The sequence below is a fragment of the Mandrillus leucophaeus genome, unplaced genomic scaffold (assembly GCF_000951045.1).
Source record: "Mandrillus leucophaeus isolate KB7577 unplaced genomic scaffold, Mleu.le_1.0 Scaffold130, whole genome shotgun sequence".
Lineage (NCBI taxonomy): Eukaryota > Metazoa > Chordata > Mammalia > Primates > Cercopithecidae > Mandrillus > Mandrillus leucophaeus.
This window is the reverse complement of record NW_012101255.1, coordinates 4,795,549-4,817,246: the sequence shown is the minus strand read 5'-3', so window position 1 is coordinate 4,817,246 and position 21,698 is coordinate 4,795,549. Positions and strand designations below refer to the sequence as shown.

The 21,698-nt window shown below is 36.8% G+C and overlaps 1 protein-coding gene and 1 pseudogene across 1 annotated transcript in view; one reads left to right on the top strand and one right to left on the bottom strand.

Annotated features, from left to right (window-relative positions):
- The window catches only part of CPB1 (carboxypeptidase B1 (tissue)), a 70,245-nt gene that overhangs the window by 32,679 nt on the left and 15,868 nt on the right, over positions 1-21,698 (top strand). Inside the window, exons 2-10 of the mRNA XM_011972798.1 lie at positions 3,418-3,658; positions 3,766-3,841; positions 10,289-10,413; positions 16,523-16,622; positions 16,711-16,812; positions 17,663-17,764; positions 20,335-20,445; positions 20,534-20,624; positions 21,271-21,473. Of these exons, the coding sequence (XP_011828188.1) occupies positions 3,588-3,658; positions 3,766-3,841; positions 10,289-10,413; positions 16,523-16,622; positions 16,711-16,812; positions 17,663-17,764; positions 20,335-20,445; positions 20,534-20,624; positions 21,271-21,473 (981 nt within the window). The 5' untranslated portion in view covers positions 3,418-3,587. The remainder of the gene's footprint in view (positions 1-3,417; positions 3,659-3,765; positions 3,842-10,288; positions 10,414-16,522; positions 16,623-16,710; positions 16,813-17,662; positions 17,765-20,334; positions 20,446-20,533; positions 20,625-21,270; positions 21,474-21,698) is intronic.
- LOC105534135 lies at positions 449-1,729 on the bottom strand (annotated as a pseudogene).

Here is a 21,698-nt window from a genome sequence, read left to right as displayed (position 1 = left end):
TTGATAGAGTATCAATATATAGACCATTTATATCCTTCATATCCAGAAGGTTATGTAATTGGGCTTTAATTTGTTTAATAAAAACACTTTCATCGAAGCATTGAGAACATCAACAAAACAGCTGTGACTTTTTTTTTTTTTTTTTTGCAATTACAGCATGGTATTCAGTTAACTGAACAATGATTATTTTATATAAACTGCATCAGAGACAACTGAAGATGAAAACACTACCATCCTCATATATAACTAATTTGAACTGTGCAATGACAAGAACCTACTTTAAATTTCCACGCCCATTTACAACCCCAGTACTGTAGCAGGCAACGTTAGTGTCTATTGAAAATGCCACCAGGACAGAACAATCAGAAGATATATTTAGTAGTGTGCTAACCATACAGAAAAAGATAGTATAAATAGTTTAAAAACATATCTTAGGCAGGCTTACCTTTCATTTTTTTCTTTCAAAGGAATGAGGGTTTACAGGGGATTTAAATGCTTTATAGACAAGGGGAACAACTTGTACTAGAGCCAACTTATCATTATCTTCTTCATCTTCATTTTTTCATCTTTCTCCTCCTCATCCTTTTCATCTTCCTCGTCTTCCTCCTCCTTCTTTTTCTTGCTTTTTTCAGAGTTAATGACTCCCTTTTTTGCTACATCAGGCTTTCCTTAGCTCACTGTGCAACAATATCCTTTTCATATTATTCTTTCAGCTTCACAGCCTTTTTTTTTGTAAGGCTGCTTGTCATCTGCAGCAGTGTTATTTCCTATCTCTCCCAGTTTCTTTACAACATTGCTGATGGATAGGCTGAGATGTTCTGCTTTGATTTGGGGGCAATACTCAGAACAGAACAGGAAAAAGGCTGAAGGTGGCCTCTTGGGTGCATTAGGATCCTTGAACTTATTTTCCCCCTTTTAGGAGGGATATAGGTTTTCATTTCCTTTTCACGAAGGCTCTGTCTGCCATTGCCATGTATTCAAATTTTCCTTTCTCTTTAGTAGAGAGGGTCTTCCATTTCTCTGAGTACTTCTTAGAAAACTCTGAGAAATTGACTGAAGCATCTGGGTGCTCCTCCTGGCAAATTTGCACAAAGAATGCATATGATGACATTTTGTCTCTTGGCTTCTGAGGATCTCCTTTGCCTATGTTTGGTTATTTTTCCCCAGTGAGGCATGCAGTTGTCTAGTGCCTGACCAACTCTCACTTGTTCTAGCACTTTCTCTATGGATCTCAAAGTATGGTAATGGCTCTTTAACTTTAAAAAAAAAATGTTGTACGCAGATTATTGCCTCAGGTGAAATGGAACAGTCAATACTGAAACTTAAGGAAACAGCTGCCTGTCTTTCTAAGGCAGACATTGATGGTTAACTATTGTTAACAATATTAACTATTGCACAAACCCTACCATGGCCTGCAAGGAGGAAGTCTAGGGTAATTCTACCATCCATAACAACCCTGGTCAGTGAATTGGGGCTCACCTTAATGCCTCCCAGGGCTAACATGGTGTTTAGTACATTTTGTGTGTGTGTATAACTTAGGATCCAATCTAGGATGTCTCTTTAGTCTTCTTTAATCTGGACTAGTATCTCAGCCTTTATCTTTCATAATATTGACATTTCTAGAGGGTAAAAGTCAGTTTTTGTGGAGGATGTCCCTAATTTTGGTTTGTCTCCTTGCTTCTCATGATAAACAAGTTTTTATAAAGGTTAAAGAGCCATTACCATACATTGAGATCCATAGAGAAAGTGCTAGAACATGTGAGAAAAACCTTTTCAACAAATAATAGTGGATCTACTGAATATCCATATTTTAAAAATGAATGATTCATATCTTACACTAAAGACTCATATCTTACATAAAGACCCCAAACTACAAATCTCTTATAAGAAAAAATAGGTGAATGTGTTTGAAACCTTGAGATAGGCAAAAATTCCTTTGAAAAAATGTAAAGGCATTAATTATAAAATAAAAATGTTGGTAAACAAACTTTATCAAGATTAAAAACATCTGTTCATCAAAAGATAACATTGAGAAAATAAAAATGCAAGCCACATACCGGGAAAAATATTTGGAACACATATTTCTAACACAGGACTTGTATCCATACTATATAAAGAACAGCTACAACACAAGAATTAAAGCACAACCAATTTCTTTAAAAAGGCAAAAGACTTCAATAGATGCTTCACAAAAGAAGATTTGCAAATGATCAATAAACACATGAAAAGATGTTCACCACTACCAATCATCAGGGAAATACAAGTTAAAATTAGAATTAGATACCACTTTATACTCATTAGAAATACCAAAATTAAATACTAAAAATAACAAGGTGTTGGAGAGAACACAAAGCGACTAGATACTGATGGAAGCTTAAAATGGTACAAACCACGATGGAAAAAATGTTTAGCAGAATCTTATTGTGTTAAACCTAGATTTACACTATTGCTTAACAATTCCACTTACATGTTCACCCCCCTTAAATGAAAACATATGCCAAGTAAAGAACTTGTACAAAAATATTTATTGCAGCCTTATTAATAATAACACAAAATTGGAAACAACACAAATATCTCAACAGTAAAACAGCTAAACAAATTATGACATATCCATACAATGGAATATCACTTATTAATAAAAAGTAATAAACCAATAATGCCAACAAAGCCAAGCACAGTGGCTCATGCCTGTAATCCCAGCACTCTGGGAGGCTGAGGCAGGCAGACCACTTGATGCCAGGAGTTCAAGGCCAACCTCACCAACAGAGGGAAACTGTGTCTCTACTAAAAATACAAAAATTAGCCAAGCATGGTGGTGCATTCCAGTAATCCTAGCTACTCGGGAGTCTGAGGCACAAGAATCACTTGAACCCAGGAGGTAGAGGTTGCAGTGAGCTGAGATCACACGCCACTGCACTCCCACCTGGGCGACAGAGCGAGACTCTGTCTCAAAAATAATATTATCAGTAATAATGGTAATACAAACAAAAATACTGATAAATCTCAAAAACATTATCTTGAATGATAGAAGCCAGAAACAAAGGAATATATATAGTATAATCTCATTTACATTAAGTTTAATACAGGCAAAATTAATGTATAAAGCTAGAAATCAGAGTAACATTTGCCTTAGAGGAGTACAGAAATAGACTGGAAAAGTGCACAAGGGAATTTGTTAGGGTGATGAAAATGTTCTATATCTTGTTTGAGATGTTTATTACATGGGTTTATACATTTGCCAAAATTCATCAAACTTTACACAAAAATCTGCAGAATTTATTGTATGTAATTCTCAATTCAAAATGGAAAAAAATACAAAATAGATTTTATTTAAATCTAATTTACTCCCAGGCTATTCAAGTTCTGATATCCAAATTAAATAAGTTGAATTTGAGAGTGTTTACTCTATTTCCACAGGTGTTGAGAGAGATACTCTCTCAGACTTTACACAGCTACCAAGGCAACAATGCCAGGAAAACTATTAATCAAGATATGGTAGCACCTGTTTGCAATCAGGAGAAGAAAGCAAAGAACACTCTGGATTATAAAAGCAGATGAGACCTACCCACGAGGCCTAGTCAGACACAATGTTGGCGCTCTTGGTTCTGGCAACTGTGGCCCTGGCTTCTGCTCATCATGGTGGTGAGCACTTTGAAGGGTAAGTAAGCCATCTTTAATGAGCAAGTCCTTCTTCCTTGCTAGCCCCAAGATTTGGACACATCACTCAACTTAAATTTTCTGTGCTTCTACTATCTCACTATTCAGCGAGAAGGTGTTCCGTGTTAATGTTGAAGATGAAAATCACATTAACGTAATCCGCAATTTGGCCAGCACCACCCAGGTAAGTAACAATTTTGATTTGCTTCACATGTAATTTAAAATCTTAGATCGCACTGTGATTCCAACAATGGGAAAAAAATAACATGAAATATTAACTATAGCACTTTTGGTAGCAAGAAATAATATCTTGGAAAACATTTAATGCCATAATGTCTTCTATTTCTGCCTAAATTAGATTGCCATAAGCCCTGTAGCATTATAAATCCATGGTAACTTTTAAAAGAGCTGACAAAGTGACAACTGGATGAGTTGGAACTGTCACGAAGGTCACAGAACATCTAATGTGCAGTCACTTTCCTTCTAAGGCAAAAGAGAAAAATGATCAACCTGGATATTACTGAAAAACTGGGCTTTTGTCCAACTTCAAATTCATTTCCACATCCCATGTATCATCTGTCCTCTTTGATTTTCTTTCATTCCAAATCAAACAGCTTGGGTTTGCATGACCTTGATTCAGGTCCCCCTAATGATATGACATAAGGGGGGAAAAGAAGGTAAAAAGCCATGAGTGATTTTCATACTTCTCTTTTGCTTTCAAAAAACTGACATCTCTGTGCTATTTTTTTTTTTATCCACCATATATGAGGTGAGAACTGACATTTTAAACTGTATATATAATGTAGCAGGAAGCTATTGCCGACCACAAATACAGTAGTTCCACTTGGGCCAATGCCATTTTTTCATAAATATATAAACTAAAATAATCTGCTAGCTTATACACACACACACACACACACACACACACACACACACACACACACATGTATAGTCATTCTGTAGCTTTTAAGGCCTAGAGGAAGGAAGAAGAAGGTGGATAGTGTCATAATCACAGGCTCAGAAGTTCAGAATTGAAAGAAATATAAACTCATCTATTCTGGCGATTCACTCAAATCCAGAATTTCCTTCTGGGAAACAGCATCCGCAGTTGCTACCCCTGGTAAAACCTGTTTGAGTAATTCCGGGAATAGTTCGTTTACTACTTTTTGGAATAGCCCACTTGCCTTGCAAATCATTCCAACTGTTTGCTTCCTTATTCTGAGCTGAAAACTTCTTTCTCTAACTTTGACCTGTTGGGCTTAGCTGAGTCAAATATCATGTTACCTCTAAGATTTATCTTTTTCAGGCTTTCTGTAATTTTTCTTAAAACTGGTTTACAGACTCTTGATCATTCTGCTCACCTCTAGATACAGCTCAGTCTTTCTGTCTACATTTCTTTTTTTAAATGTAGTTACCAGAATTGACAATGGACCTCCAGGTGTGCTCTGATTAATACATACTACAGGGCCGTTGCTTGCCTTCATTTGTAAAGCAGACATTTAGTAATGGTGCCTAAGATTCCTTTTAGCATCTTGGGCAGTCATAGAACACTATAAGCTTATATTAAACCTGTGTTCAATCAAAACCATTAGGTAAATTTTTTTTCCTCACATGAATCACCCTCGAACAGGGTATCCCTCCTTCTGTGCTTACCTAATTGACTTTTTTCACCTATATGTAGCATTTTAGATTTACACTTTTAAGATTTATCTTGATAGCTGTTTTCAGCATGTTGAGATCTTTTAGGAGACTAATTCAGTCATCCAGGGCAATAATTCTTCCCCCTAACTTTGTATCTCCAGCGAGTTTGATAATCATGCCTGTTCAACTTTTATCCTTGTCACTGATAAAAGAAAATATTAAGTAGGTCAGGAGTCACTGAATTAGAGGCCTTCTTCATGTTTCACTCATTCAGTACACATTTATCATGAATCTCCAATGTACCAGACATAATGTTAAGCACTGAAGTGATTCGTTAACCTAGTCTCCTTGCATGAGTTTACTCAACTACCCAAGCTAGTGGGGTGTTACCTAGGGGTAACTCTGCCTGACGCTTTCTGGTTTATAAAGAAAGATATCAATGCAGAGACTTCATCAAATACTTTACTAAGATCAGCATTCAACATTCTACCAAGTTAGTGCTGTCATCCAAAAATAAGGTGAAGTTAATTGGGCCTGACTTATTCTTGCTTTAAACTATACTGACTCCCAGAGACCACAGCTTCCTTTTCTCAGCATTCACAATCCATCTGCTTCCAGTTTACTCTGCAGCTTTGCCAGAATCCATGCCAGGCCCCAGCAGCTCCTGCTTCTGGGCTTCACCTGTTTTCTTGTCTATAAAATCTAAAACTTGCTCCCTCTACTCCCCAGTGAGCCCTTCAAGCTCTGATTCTTCCAAGATTGCTGAGAAAGTTCTGCAATCACATCTGCAGTATTTTTTTTTTTTAATTATCTAAAATTCAGCATTTCATAGTGGTCAAGAGCAGAGAGTCTGGACTCAGACTGCCTGGGTTCAGTTCCTAGCCCTACTACTTGTTAGTCAAACTTGGACACCTCTCTGGGTCTCAACTTCCTCATTTGTAAAATGAAGACGATAATACTATTTTATGTAGGGGATTGTTGTGAGATGTAAATGAATTAATATAGGTAAAGCACTTAGAACTTAAATAGTAAGAACTACATGTGTTTGCTGCTATTACTATCATTAGGTCTGAAATTTTGAATACAATTTATATGGCTGGTATAATCAATCACCTATGTCCTCATCTACCTTGGGCCTCAATGTTCTCTTTCCAAAGAAGGTATTTCTGCTTAAATCATAACATGAAAAACTCTTTACTTATCCTTGTGGTAATTTCATCTCTCAGTAGTAATCGAATAAACAAGGGATAGTGTAACTCTCTCTTGAAAAACACAGAAGCCAAAAAAGAGTTAAATAGGGCTTCTTTCTTTCCTCTGGCTGCAGACATCATGCTTTAGCTCCAAGCAGTTGGACCCAACATATTTCTTCTTTATTCTTTTATTTTCAACATGATTGAAATGAGATTTTTATTCTCCTTAGCAATTATGGGAACAGCATATTCTGGTCTGTAGCCTTCCTGATAAGATCATTACAAGGGCATCCAGTCTTTGTATTCATCCTTGGCCATGTGTCCTTCCTCTCAGCTTTTGAACATGTCCTTTTAAATGCTGAATATATTGGACAGATTTGTAACCACACTGTACTCCAGTAGCCCCTCTTTTCTCATCTATAATTGAATAGTAAGGATTTTATTTTATCTCCTCACAATCAGGGTTGTACTTTTTCCTTTATTGGAGGCATTCACTATAAAACCTATTCACTTTTCTCTGGACTGTCTTGAAGTCTGTGTTTCTCAAATTTAAGGTGCATTTTTCTCTATACCTAGAGTAACATGGTTACTGTCTTCCAATGTTCTTGTCATTCCTACTGTACCGGTAAGTTCCTCCCTGCTGTCTGGAATTGGGCCTTGAGTAGAAGTTGCTTTCTTTTCCAACAAAAAAGGAAAATTTCACCAAGATAAATGAAAAGCCTATCAGATGTTTGACTTACAGTCAAATGCAACATGAAGAAACAAATTCATGCAAATTTCTGAAGAAACAAAGATCCCCAACACCAATATTTATATTTTTATTGGCCAATCTTATTCCCAGAAAAATTTCAGGTTGGCATGCTACTTTATCTTGCTTTTGGGCTAGCTTTCCGAGATATTTTAGGAAGGATTCTTTAGTTGTTAGGCAGCCGACTGATTAAATTAATATAATGCTATCATTTAAAGATATCTCTTAATCATCCAATAAATGTTCTGTATGGTTCTTTGTCACATTTATAATTTTATAACTTCAGTTTTCTAACTTCATAATGTATAGTTTAATTCCCTACATCTACATCCTATATTTTACTCCATGTTTATATTTCAGACATACATCTCATTCACAAGGTCTTAGTAATTTCTGAAATTTATCACCTTATGTTATTACTTTGACTTTAATACCTGCATTCATATTTGGTGAAAAGGTAAACAGCTGTGAGACTATAGCATCGCTCCTGATTTCCAACCATGTTTCTCCTAGGAAGTACCAGAGACTAACTCCAGTATAGGAGGTCTGTGTCACACACGCGGCACTCCAGAGAGTTCTATGTTGACAGATTTGCTAACTAGTTTTCTCCATATCAAACTGAAATTTTTAAGCAACCTCAGGTTAGGTCTGTAAGTTTCTGTCAAACATATTTATGAGATTTATTTGCCCCTTCTTAAAGAATCCGTAATGCTCATACCGTAATCTTAAAAGTAACACTTTCTCTACATATATACATCTACTCTTCTAATACTTGGCAGAGCTAGGACCAATGGGTAAGAGCTTAGGAGGATACAGATGGCAATTTTCAGTTTGATATTAGAAAGAAAACCATTTATAATCAATTAGGCTGTTCTGAAGCGGCACTAGATATACACAAGGTTCTGCTAGAACCACCACCGAGAACATCATGCAGGCATTTGATACTTTGAGTGGAAAGCTGGCATCTTAATATAGGCTCTTCCAAAGTAGACCCCGAGACAAAGATACAAGGGAAAGAATTTTGTCTGGGAAGCGCAGGGAGCCCTGGTAAAGAAGTGGGGAGTGCTACATAGAAGTAAATCCAGCCAACAAAGGAAACGGTGTTAAGCCAGCTACCAGAGGACAACTGGAGGTAAACGCACAGGGAAACGCTAGGAATGTGTACAAACAACACACTTCAGAATTATCCCACCTAAGAGGTGAAGGAGTTGGAGTAGTTCAACATTCGCTTTTCAGGATTATTGGTTGAACCACAAAGAGTAATTTCCTTGGTACCTCCTGTCTACCTGGAGCTGAGAATTTGACTTTTCCCAGTTCTATAGGAAAGAACCCTCAGGCACAGAGAGCAGATCTTAGCAACGGGAGTACACGGAGCACACTAAAAGGTCCCTGCAATTATGTACCAGCGGGACACTGTCAGGTCAGCTACAGATACGTGGAGGACTTTATGTGTTTTGCCAATTCTCAACCTTGTCGTCTATAATAAAGACATCCCTCCCTCTCCCACCACACCATAGAATGACAGGTGTTTATTAGGAACAAAATTCAGAGCTAAGTTTCAAAAATACACTTTCTCTTATAATGTGCTTATCTTCATTGCCCTTCTCTCCACAATGTTGGCTAACTAGAAGTTGTCACCATTCCCTTGCTTTCTCTGTCCTATTCTTAGCATGTCTTTATACTTCCACACTTCATTGAACCCTCTCATCCTTGACTCGCTAGGTCACCTTCTACAGCCAATCCTTATCCAAACATTGATACTCTCTCCTTTCAATCCCTTTGTGACACTCACCTCACCTCATGCTTTTTTCTTCTGGAATGCCAGTATCCCTGCCTCCCATGGCCCTGACATTCCTTATGGGCCTGCTTCATGACTCACCACCTCTAGATATCTACAGTGGTTTGAAGCTTGCCAGGACAGAATATAGGTTACTGGGAGCCCCACAAGTGTATCTGAAACTGAGATGTCTTATAGTATTACCTCATCAGTTTCTGCTGCACAGCCTCTAAGTCTGCGCAGACTCCCTTCCAAGTTTCCAAGCAGTGGTCCTAAATATCACCATCAGACACATTTCTAGCCCCAAAGCAATGTGCAAACATCTGAACAGAGATTGGCTGAGACACAGGGACAAAGAAAGACCCAATGTCAGGCTGACCTCAGACTTCTAGGCTTCCACTTAGCACAAGCAAGGAAGAGAAAAACAGACACCTACAAGACGCAGTATGTTTTAGTTAATAATTTTCCACTGAAAAGTGATACTTAAAACCACACATCCACAGATTTTTAAAAAAATGCTGTTTGGGGCTTCATATTCTCTAACGTCTCCCCTATAAAGACAAAGGCCATGTTTGATTTGCCCACTGATGTATTCCTAGTCTCAGACACAGAGCCTAGCATATCGTAGGTTCTCAACAATAGTTGATGAGTAACAAAATAAATGAAAATGTCGGTACATGACTGGATCCCCAAGAGCAATTTGTTTCCAGCCACAGTGCCAATATACCCATTGTGAAAAGATATCATTTTTCTTCCTGATGTATCCACCAGAGGTCAGGGATGCTCCTGGTTCCGCATATTACTGTGACTTGCACAGAATTGAGTTCCAAGAAAAACGCGTCACTCCATTAAAAAGTAAAATAGCTTTATATTTCTCCATTAAATTTTGTAGTTCTAGTTAATTCATCATTCATCTAACACATAGATTCATTACCACAACACTACTACCCCAATAAGCTAGTGATCCAGAAAATCAATAAATAGAAAAGAACAGTTACAGAATACAACTAACTAGCATTATGGGAAATGATTATATGTTTTTTCATGTTCATTGATAATCAATCAAGGTTATATATGTATTTGTAAACAGTTTTATCAACATCTAACTGCTTGGTTCCAACCCTTGTTCACTCAAAGGAAATATTTTCAACAAATTTCATGGATGATTTGATTTTGAAAATAACTCAATTGAGTAGAGCAATAACATGCTCACAAATGATCATTCACCCATTGACTTATAGGTATCCAATATAGTTTATCTTGCCCTTTATTCAGATTGACTTCTGGAAGCCAGATTCTGTCACACAAATCAAACCTCACAGTACAGTTGACTTCCGTGTTAAAGCAGAAGATATTGTCACTGTGGAGAATGTTCTAAAGCAGAATGAACTACAACACGAGTAAGTTTATGTTTTATAAATATTAAAATTCTCTCCCATGCATGCTTTCATCTGAGCCTTTGAATAACTCTGGGAGGGTAGAAATGAGACCAAGACCATGCCTTCCCCAGGACCCCACAAATAGGTAACAGCAGAGCTGGCCCTGGATTCCAAGTCTTAAGACTTCAGTTCTGATGGATTTTGTGTTTAGCTATTGCTCTAATGAAAATGGTTTTTATTCTTGAATCCCAAGTCTTCTGCCAGATATCTGACTTGGTCCATTTTACAAGCAATGTATAGAGTACAGGCCTAACCAATGGATACTCTATTCTCAGCCAGGCATAGTTTTAACCCCAAATCTTATCAGCTCTTCTTTCCAGGGTATTAGCCAGACCTATTGTGAGCTATGAGGGCTATTTATGCATTTTTAGCATAAGGATAAGTATAGAGTCAGTCTGAATGACCCTTCTGTCCTTTTTTCTCTAAAGTCCCACCACTATGTCTAATGGTAGGAGAAGGCATGGAAAGAAAGATGCAAAGAAAAGACTAGAGTAGTTGGCTAAGCTGATCCTGTCTCCCTCACTGAATACCACTTTGGTTCATCTAGGTCTTTCATGACAAGAATGTCTTCCTAAGTAAAGGCAATTGTCCATTTGCTGATCCAACAAATCAATATTGAATGTCTACATGTATCAAGTTCCAATAAGGACAGATATGGCCTCACATCCTTTAGGGGAAAACAGACTTTAAATAAGGAATTACAGTAGTATTTAATAGATGGTAAGAAGAGTAAAGAGCTGGAGTTCAGAACAATAGACCAAGTCTAGGGGTCAGGGAGGGCTGTCCTAGGAAATGATTCTTCAGCTGAGAACTGAAAGATGAGTAGGAGTTGATTAGCCAGACAAAGACGAGGAAAAAACCATACTTTAGGCAGAGAACAGACCATATGCTAGGGCTTAGAAGCGCAAGAGACCATGCTAACCCAGGACATTTGCATAAGAGGGAAGGAAGAAACAAGGTCTCTAGTACAAAGCAGAGGTCCTCTTCCAGTGGGTGGATTAGGCAGGAACAAAGACAAAGTCTTGGGCTCTGGTCCTGAACATTCGAATGTTTATCCAGCAATCCCCCATCACAAACTCAAGTCTTCATTATGTTTTGGAAAAATGTAACCTATATAATTTTAACAGAAATTTGTCTTGTTTTTCACGTCGTAAAAATGTAAAAGAATAGTATCTGTGCCGGTGAAGATGTCAGAATTGTCACCTATAAAATCTGCACCTCCATTAGGAGAAGTGGTGTAGCATAGTGCAACAAGTAAAGGCTTTGGGGAAAAAACAGACCAGATTCTAATCCTGGCTTTGCACATTGCTGTGTGGTTGTGGGTAATTTGCTCAACCTTTCTGAGCTTCAGCTTTCTTATCCATAAAATGAAGACATAATGCCTCTTTCAAAGGGCTGTTGTAAAAATAAAACAAAACAATACATAAATAAATTACAACTGGTATTATATTGCTGAGAATGCTACTATGGTTTACTGTTGTACAAAGAGGGAGATTATACATTTTTTAAGAGTCTACAGAAACTGCTATGTTTAACCCCATTATCATGCCTCACAAAGCTTAGTTATGTGCTTTCTGCCTGAGGGAAGTGTCAAAATGTGACCTTAAGAATTGACTGTCTTTTTACAACACAGGTATAATCTAGTAAGTCTCAAAATGTGATTAAGATTCATGTCTATAACATTTTGCTCTTTTTATTATACTGAAAAGGACATCTAAAATTCTAGTCCTTGGAGCCTTCAGAAGCATTCAAAAAGATCAGTTTTTTTGTAATTCTTTAAGAAAAACAAAGATCAGTGACCATAGATTAACTCTAGCTACCTGAATGATGTCTTAATTCTACCCTTATCACAAAACAGTAAAATGGTTTCTGATAGAATTTCAATCTCTATTTATAATCGGATAGAAAATTCCCTTTCCTTTTTAGTGGTGAACTTTTTGGGAATTGTGTATGAATGCTGTCTCATCTAGAACATAGGACATCCCCTGAGGGCTAAGAGCTTGTTAATTTTTGCTTCTCTGTTCACTGCTTAGCACATTTGTAGCATATAATTTTTGAAATATTAAATAATAATAAGTCCCTGGAAATCCTGGAGAAGCATACCAGCAATATCCTTGCTGGGGTTGCAAACAATCCCTGTGCATCCCATTATTACCTCATATGGTAACTAACTTGTATTTAGACGATTTCCTGCTGGCAAAAATTTGCAGTAGTGTTTGTATATAACAAGAACCATCCGCTGCACACAAGTTCTACCAAAATAACTTCTCAGATTTTTTCGGTGTTTCCAACCCTCTTCACCAAGACCTGTATTATTTGGCAGCTTTAATCAGATCCTAAATTATCATAGGAAAAAAATCAAAATGTGTGCAAAAGAAAGATAACTGTAGTTTTAAATGCCAAAGTTTCACCCTTAGTAACAGAAAGACTAGAAATCAGATAGTGTAAATTTCCAACTTATGGTTATGAAGCTAAGTTGACAGAACCTTTAGGTGGCCTGCCCTCCATGGAATTCCTTGCTACAGACTGTAGAAAGATTGCCTTTGCCCTACTTGATCCAGGGAGACTGACTGTTGCTCAAACATATATCAGCATTTTTCTGCATATTTCAGAGGTATACAGGAAGGTGTCCTAGGATAGCAATAGGCACGTAGTAATGTCCTTTAATAGCAGTGGGCACAAAATCCAGGTACTGATCAAATATTCCATTTTCCAGACATCTGAAAGGGGGATAAAACTGAGTCATGTCTTTCTTTACTTCTCAGACATTGCATTCCTTGCTTTTTTGGGAGTCCCAGTTATCTAATTTGCTTGCGTGTTTAAAAAAAGAAAAAAAAAAAGGAGAAGTTGGATGGCACTATAAAACGAGCATATAAAAGTATAAAACACTATACATGCTTCTCTATTTTGGAGCTGTGAGGCATTGTTTTAATCTTCTAGAATGGAAGCTCATTATTTAGTAATAATATTTTGTAATATAGCTAAAGTAGTACTTTGTCCTAAATCTAATAAAATCAAATAACCACAGGACTGGGAAGGATTATTTGAGGTCAGTCCCCCACCTTCAAGCAAAAGTCAGCACCACATTTCAACCGCACTCTGATGCTCTTTTGCAAGTTACTAGAGGATATTTTTACTCTTGGGTGTCATCTTCAATTTAACTAACTGGTTTTTTATGCTTCTTTGTCCTGGATATTGATGAAAATGTTTAATATTTAACGTAGTAATAACTCTAACAGAATGTCTCTTAGTACCAAACGAAATGCCAGCCCCCACACAGTCACTGATCCTCCTAAATAATTTAAACTCAGCCGGTCGCGGTGGCTCACGCCTGTAATCCCAGCACCTTCGGAGGCCGAGGCAGGTGGATCATGAGGTCAGGAGATCAAGACCATCCTGGCTAACACAGTGAAACCCCGTCTCTACTAAAAATACAACAAATTAGCCAGGTGCGGTGGCGGGTGCCTGTAGTCTCAGCTACTTGGGAGGCTGAGGCAAGAGAATGGCGTGAACTTGGGAAGCGGAGCTTGCAGTGAGCCGTGATTGCACCACTGCATGCCAGCCTGGGCGACAGAACGAGACTCCATCTCAAAAATAAATAAATAAATAAATAAATAAATAAATAAATAAATAAATAAATAATTTGAACTAAAGGGTTGGGTACAGGTAAGAGGATAGCAATATGTCTGGAAGCTTTGAAATGAAAGAGGATGTCATTTTCTGGTTCCTCTTGGATTTTTTTTTTTTTTTTCATTCCGAGAAGCTCATCCTTACTAGGTAAGATTTGTTCTTTCACATTATGATATCGAGACATAATTGTCTTCTTAGCAGTTTCTGTCGGTTGATTTTTTGTTGTCATTGTTTCCAGGTTTTTGTCTTGCTTGGCTTGCTTTGTTTTGGTTTGTTTAGTCTGTTTTTAGTTTTTTGTTATCCTTGAATATCATTTTCCTGAACTATCTATTTTTTAGTTTTTCCTCCACGTTTTCCTGAGTTATGACAGTGGTAACTGGCAAATTTTTATTTTTTTCATAAACTTGGAAGACATGTATGTAAATGACTAAGGCTTATGGATTGGAATCAAGCCACAGCATTTTGGAATTGAAAAGGATGTTGAATATTTACTACTTAAATGACCCCATTCTAAAACTTATGACATTAAGGTCCAGGGATCAGATGACTTTTCTAAAGCCAATTTATGAGTTGGGCAAAACTATGACCTTGATCTTTTGATTCCTTATTCATGATTCCTTCTACTTCCACCCTATTCCTTAACAATTCAATTGGGGTAGTGAATATAATTGGGGTAGTGAATATAGTGCTGACTAAAATCACTGTTCCTAACTATAGCAGACTGACTGACGTTCCCCAAAAAACTCTATATCCTAATCCCCAGAACATCTGAATATGTCATGTTTATCACAAAGAGGAATTAAGGTTATAGATGGAATTAAGGTTCCTAATCAGCTGATGTTAAAATAGGGAGATTATTCTGGATTGTCCTATAGGTCCACTGTAATCACGGATCTTTAAAGTGAAAGAGAGAGGGAGAAGAGGTCACAGTGATTGGACGTGAGGACTTTATCTGCTGTTGGAGCCTTGAAAGTGGAGAAAAGGGTATGGCCAAGGAATGCAGGTGACCTCTCAGAACAAGAAAGGGCAAAGAATTAGATTCTCCCCTAGAGCTTCCCTCTTGATACCTCTTTTCTAGCCACACCTCATTTTTATCCCAGTGAGACTTATGTTGGAATTCTAACCTACAGAAGTATAAAATAATAAATTTTATATATTTCAAACCACTAAGTCTGTGGCAACTGACAGCAGCCATAGAAAACTAATACACTCACAAAGCATTGGCAGCTGTTCAATAGAAAATGATTTTCCATGGAATAACTTCTAAAATCTGCATTTTTTTCCTTTTTAATTACTACCTTAAGACAGTTAAGACCTTAAGAAAGTGTTTGTCTTTTGCTAGGAAACAGATCCCGTTTAGTATTAATTTATTACACTTTCCAAAAACAGACGCAAGTTCATACCCAAGTTCACCAGTTGAAGGAGTGACCAGGAGGAAGGTTCAGAGGATGTCCCTGACATACTTCATCAGAATGTCCTTGGGGCAGCCAGAGGAGAAGCAGACTTTTGATGTGTGTCTGCAATTCTCTGTATGTCAGATAAAATCATTTCAAGGTTTAACTGGATAATAGAAATTTCTGCAAAGTGGCCTCTGTCTGTAATATTCACAGTACTGTGATCAAGGATACTAACGATCATAAACTTTTCTCTCTTCCAAGCGTACTTTTCACTCAAAGTAGAAAGGGAAGTGAAGTCACACACACACACACATCTTCAGACTGGCCTCATAATGGAAACTATCACCTGAACAATTCATTTATCTAAACAGGTAGGCCTCAAAGGTTTCTGTTACCACTTTTCATATTACCTTGCTACAGAGCCATTATTAGATTACTTAGACCACCCAAAAGACAAGCAAATAGAAACTAGTTCTTTAAACCCATTCTTCTTTTACCTAGTAAATCTTCAGCTTGTTAATATTTCTGAATTTCCGGACAAGATATTTTTCTCAGAACCTAGAGACAGTTCCGAAGTGACAACTCCTCCCATTTACCCAGAATTGAGTAGCTCTCTGGAACACAAGACTTATAGTTCTAAATTCAGAAAAGTCCTGAGGAAGAAAGACCATAGATAGGCTTCGAGTACATACTGTTGTGTGGAAACCCAAGGCCCTGACCCAAAATGTCCCAGGTACCAGGGGCAACCATTTTCCAAGTTTAAGGTTCACAGATTGTCAAATACCTGAGGTTTGGGCTGAGGAAGATCCTATTTTGCTTGCACTCTCCAGTATCCTTCTTCGTGACTTACTCACCCTTTACGATCAGTAACAGAATCTCCCTGGAGCAGCTGAAGGTCATCAGGAAGAACCAGAGGACGACATGAGAATTTATGGAGAGTGCACTGTGCCATCTGCTAAAGCAGCGGCTCTGGGGCTTTATGTGTGTTCACTGGGGAAAAATACACTTATGTTCATAGGAACACCCACTTTGGTTCGTTGCAGGGTACTGATAAGCAACCTGAGAAATGTGGTGGAGGCTCAGTTTGATAGCCGGGTTCGTGCAACAGGACACAGTTATGTGAAGTACAACAAGTGGGAAACGGTATGATGTGCACATGATTTAGACAGATATTACTTTGGGAATTGAACCAAGAATGCCACACTGATCTACAAATGATTCCATTTGGTAGATAGAGGCTTGGACTCAACAAGTCGCCACTGAGAATCCAGCCCTCATCTCTCGCAGTGTTATCGGAACCACATTTGAGGGACGTGATATTTACCTCCTCAAGGTAATCATTTTTAACCATGACCTTGCCATGTCTGAGGGCTTTAAATCAATGAATTCTAACATATGAACATCTGTTTCACAGACATGCTTATCCCAAACATTGTTATAACTCTTTCCTGCCTACAACCCCGAGGGAACCAGATTCCCCAGCTTCTTTTATCATATGTGGATTTTTAAATCATTATTTTGATTTATTCAAAAGGAAAAATGCAATAAAATAAGAGAAGACCTATAAATTTAACCACATTCCTGTAAGCAATGTAAATGATTATCTACCTTGATGAAATTCTTCTTTCCCAGCTGTCGTTTGCAAATCCATTTGCTAAAGAGGTTCATAAACTTCATGTCTATCAGACAACATTACAAAGCATATCAACAATTTGTTTCTGTCATTTTCTAACACCATTTTTGTCATGTAATTCTAATGAAGGAAATAAAAAGACAAGGAATAAGTGAGAGAGTAGTAAAAATTCTTGCAAGATTAGCAATAATCATGATTACTTCTAATTACTCATCCAGTTGTCTTGGTCATGTCACCTAATAACAGCAGCTGAAAATAACCTCCACATGAGTACAATTAAGCAGGGTAATCAAGCATCATCTGAAAATATGAGCTTGTCAAGCTTAATAAAAGTAATAAACAGCCATATAAGCTTTCAGCTCAAACATTGTGAGTCTAGAAGCGAGAACATACTGTGTTAGTATATTTTAATTTAATTTAATCATGGGATCCAGCTCTTGCTGCTGTTGGGTTTCACTTGTTGAGTCTCAAGCCCAGACGGGTAGTGGAGGTTAACCCCTGAATGTCCTATGATGAATCATGGTTTTCCTTTTCCTTTTGTTTGCAATAGGTTGGCAAAGCTGGACAAAATAAGCCTGCCATTTTCATAGACTGTGGTTTCCATGCCAGAGAGTGGATTTCTCCTGCATTTTGCCAGTGGTTTGTAAGAGAGGTCAGTGTGTAGAGTGGTTTTTGGCAAAGAGAAATGTATGTTTTAATTTTCAATTAATTCCTTAAAACCTAGAGAGAATAATAACACAGAAAAAAATCCACAATTACAAGTTCCCAATTTTGGAAACTAGTTTTAACTTCCAGCAACAGACCTTTATAAGGCAAGATTTTAAACAGAAAATTCTATTTATGGGCCAGGTGCAGTGGCTCATGCCTATAACCCTAGCACTTTGGGAGGCCGAGACAGGTGGATTGCTTGGGCCCAGGAATTGGAGACCAGCCTGCGCAACATGGTGAAACCTCATCTCAAAAAAAAAAAAAAAAAAAAAATTGTATTTATTTGAATTTCACTCATCTGAACTTTCTCACCCGCATTTGGTAGAGAGTCCAACAGCTAGCATAGTGGTTGGTCATGTAAAACCTAATGGTTGTGGTTAAACCAATTGGATCATTATCTCCTGGCTAATAATAATTGTATACTTCAGAAGAAAAGAAAACAGTGCATAGTAGTCCTTACTCTAAATGATACTGTTTTTCATGCCTTATCATTCTAGTAACAAGACATATGTATAAGCCTTTTAAAAACAAGTTTTAAAATGTGCGTAAGTCTGTACTGATATGCATAGACGATTCAATAAATAAAAGAGAGGCAAAGAACAGCTCCTTCTTGCAGAAGAATTACAACTAATATATGTACAAAGAATGAGCAAAACATAAAATCATCACTAGAACACCACAGCAATAATCATGTCAGGCAAATCCACGATGTATATAAAATTAGTGGGTAAAAGTTTAGGGAGAAACAGGATATTTGCACAGTCTCAAAGTTATCTCCTCCCAAAAATGTATTCATTATAAAGGGAAGACTTACAGTGGATAAACCTAGCAGAAGGAACTACCTTAACAAGTGATCAAGGTTGACATCACCAGTAATAAATAAGACATATCAATATCATGTACCTTCAGATATTATTCAGTGAAAAGACATATCACATTGTGATATGTGGCATTCTTCCTTAAAATAAGTGACCTCCCTTTAATCATAAACAAAATTTAATTTTGAAAAATAATTTAGACAAACTCAAAGTAAGGGGCATTCTGCAAAATAACCTGACCAGAACTCTTCAACAGTATTAAAGTCATAAAACACAAAAACACTGAAGACCTGTCACAGATCAGAGGAGACAATGGAGACAAGACAAATAAAGGCAATGTAGGATCCCAGATTGGAAACGAGAATGGAAAAAGGATATTAGTGGATAAACTTGTGAAATCTGAATAAAGTCTATAAATTAGTTTATAGTATTGTATCACTGTTAATTTCTTCACTTTGAAAATTATACCATGGGTATGTAAGATGGTAACATTCAGGAAGCTGGATGACAGGTATATGGGAACTACTTTTGCAATTCTTCTGTAAGTCTAAAATTATTTCAAATTTAAAAGTTGAAAACATTGAAGTGCTTTAAATGTGTAAGAATATTATCATATACAACATAATTTTTGTGTGAAGCACTTCCGTATATATTTGTTATATAGTCTTGGTTTCTAGACATTATGTATCAGATTGGCATCACTTAGCTTCACTATGTAGCTCACCGTCTGCCTTTTAGAAGAGGATAACTGGACCTTAGAATGAAATTTTACTATTTTTCCAATTTGCAGATCATTAAAAGAACATGATTGTATAGCTCCTGTAACCTAAAAAGCACATGCTTGATCATGTAATATTGTAATTAATTTATATATATATAAAAAATTACTAATAGTATATAAAAACTGTTCACACATAGAAGTCTAATCTATTTTAAAGTTTATTCAAGCAAGCCTAGGGAAGGGTTGAATTTAAGTTTAATATGATGCTGGATCAGAGGGACCATGACTAAGGGAACTTATTAAATGGGCATGATGTCCCTCATTCATAGATAAATGTCTACATTACTTAACAGGGACAACAGGATTGTCCCTTCTTGAGAAAGACAACAAAGGAAACTCCCATCACTATGCAGCTTGGGGTGTTGGTGAGAGCCTCCCCAAAATCCCTGAGTGTGAGCTTATTATGAGAGGCATTCTCATTATCTTGTTATATTGGACATTCCCTCTAGTGAGATCATCTACAGGAGGTTTCATAGAAAAGAAATACATTTCTAAATGACATTATTAGGAACACGCAGAGCTATCCACAGAACTTCTTACCAGAACTAGGTCTTACACTTATACCTTAGTAACTTTTAAAAAAGCTATTGTAGTTGTTATCTGAAAAGAAATGAGTATATATGTTCTTCAGAAGTCATTAATTAAATAAGTTTCTCATTAAAGTAAAAAGTTAAAATAAGAAGGATGCAATAGAAATATCCTGGAAGCAGAGAAGAATTAGAAATAACAATTATAAATAAAAATATTAAGTATTGGTAGTAATTTGCTGATTGCTTTTTAAATATTAATATTGTCCATCCTCAATAGGAAATACTGCTTTTGTTACCAAAGTTAACATTCAACAGTCTTTGTAAATTTTAACAGCAATATATGTTCCATTTTTCCATGACGTTCCTCTTCATAATTCACATACAGGCTGTTCGTACCTATGGAAGTGAGATCCAAATAACAGAGCTTCTCAACAAGTTAGACTTTTATATCCTGCCTGTGCTCAATATCGACGGCTACATCTACACCTGGACCAAGGTATATGCAACAATACTGAGAGAGGCTGATTAAATTAAAACCAACCTCTCTCTGTTATATTTGTCCTAACCATATAGTCCACTTTCAGAGCCGATTTTGGAGAAAGACTCGCTCCACCCATGCTGGATCTAGCTGCATTGGCACAGACCCCAACAGAAATTTTGATGCTGGTTGGTGCGGTAAGTATCTGGCTAACCATTTTGCATCTATCCATTGAAAAACATAACAGGAAAAATAAGAAAACACAATAGTGTCTAAAATTAAAAAAAAAAAAAGCAAAGTTTTATATTTTAAAGTTCTAACTTTCTAAAAGCACCAAAAAAAAAAAATTTAATTCAATTAACTAAAACATATTGAGAACTCTGTTGTGTTCCCAGCTGTGCTAGATGCTGAAAATATAAGGCTGAACAAACCAGACATAATCCTACTACTCATGGAATGTATAGTCTAGAGGGGGAGACAGCCATTAAATAAGTCATTATTTACATAAAATTGTAATGCAATTAAGAATGATCATACTAAAAATGTTTTCATGGATATTAGTTTGTCCCCTGCTTATTAATGTTCTTACACTATATTGATACTACACGGAGACACATTGGTGATTCCATGTGCAACTTTTTACCACTTTAGCTTAAAAACATACCATCCTAATCCTGTGATTAAATGGATATTTTACTACATAATATATACATAATAGGGACAACTATAAGGCCTCCTTGATTAGGACTCCTATGGAAACAACTTTCTAATTTGAAAGTTTAAAACATCCTCACAAGAACCTTATTAGGTGATCCTTGCCATTAACATCACATGTTTTTCCAGAAATTGGAGCCTCTCGAAACCCCTGTGATGAAACTTACTGTGGACCTGCTGCAGAGTCTGAAAAGGAAACCAAAGCCCTGGCTGATTTCATCCGCAACAACCTCTCTTCCATCAAGGCATATCTGACAATCCACTCGTACTCCCAAATGTTAATCTACCCTTACTCATATGCTTACAAACTCGGTGAGAACAATGTTGAGTTGGTAAGTAGCAAAATAGTAGGTATGATATTTTACTGCTGAGATTTTAAAAATTCTAATCCTAAAAAAAAAAAAAATCATTATAAGAACACTTTCTTTTCTTTTCTTTTCTTTTTAATTTATTTATTATTATTATACTTTAAGTTGTAGAGTACATGTGCATAACGTGCAGGTTTGTTACATATGTATACTTGTGCCATGTTGGTGTGCTGCACCCATCAACTCGTC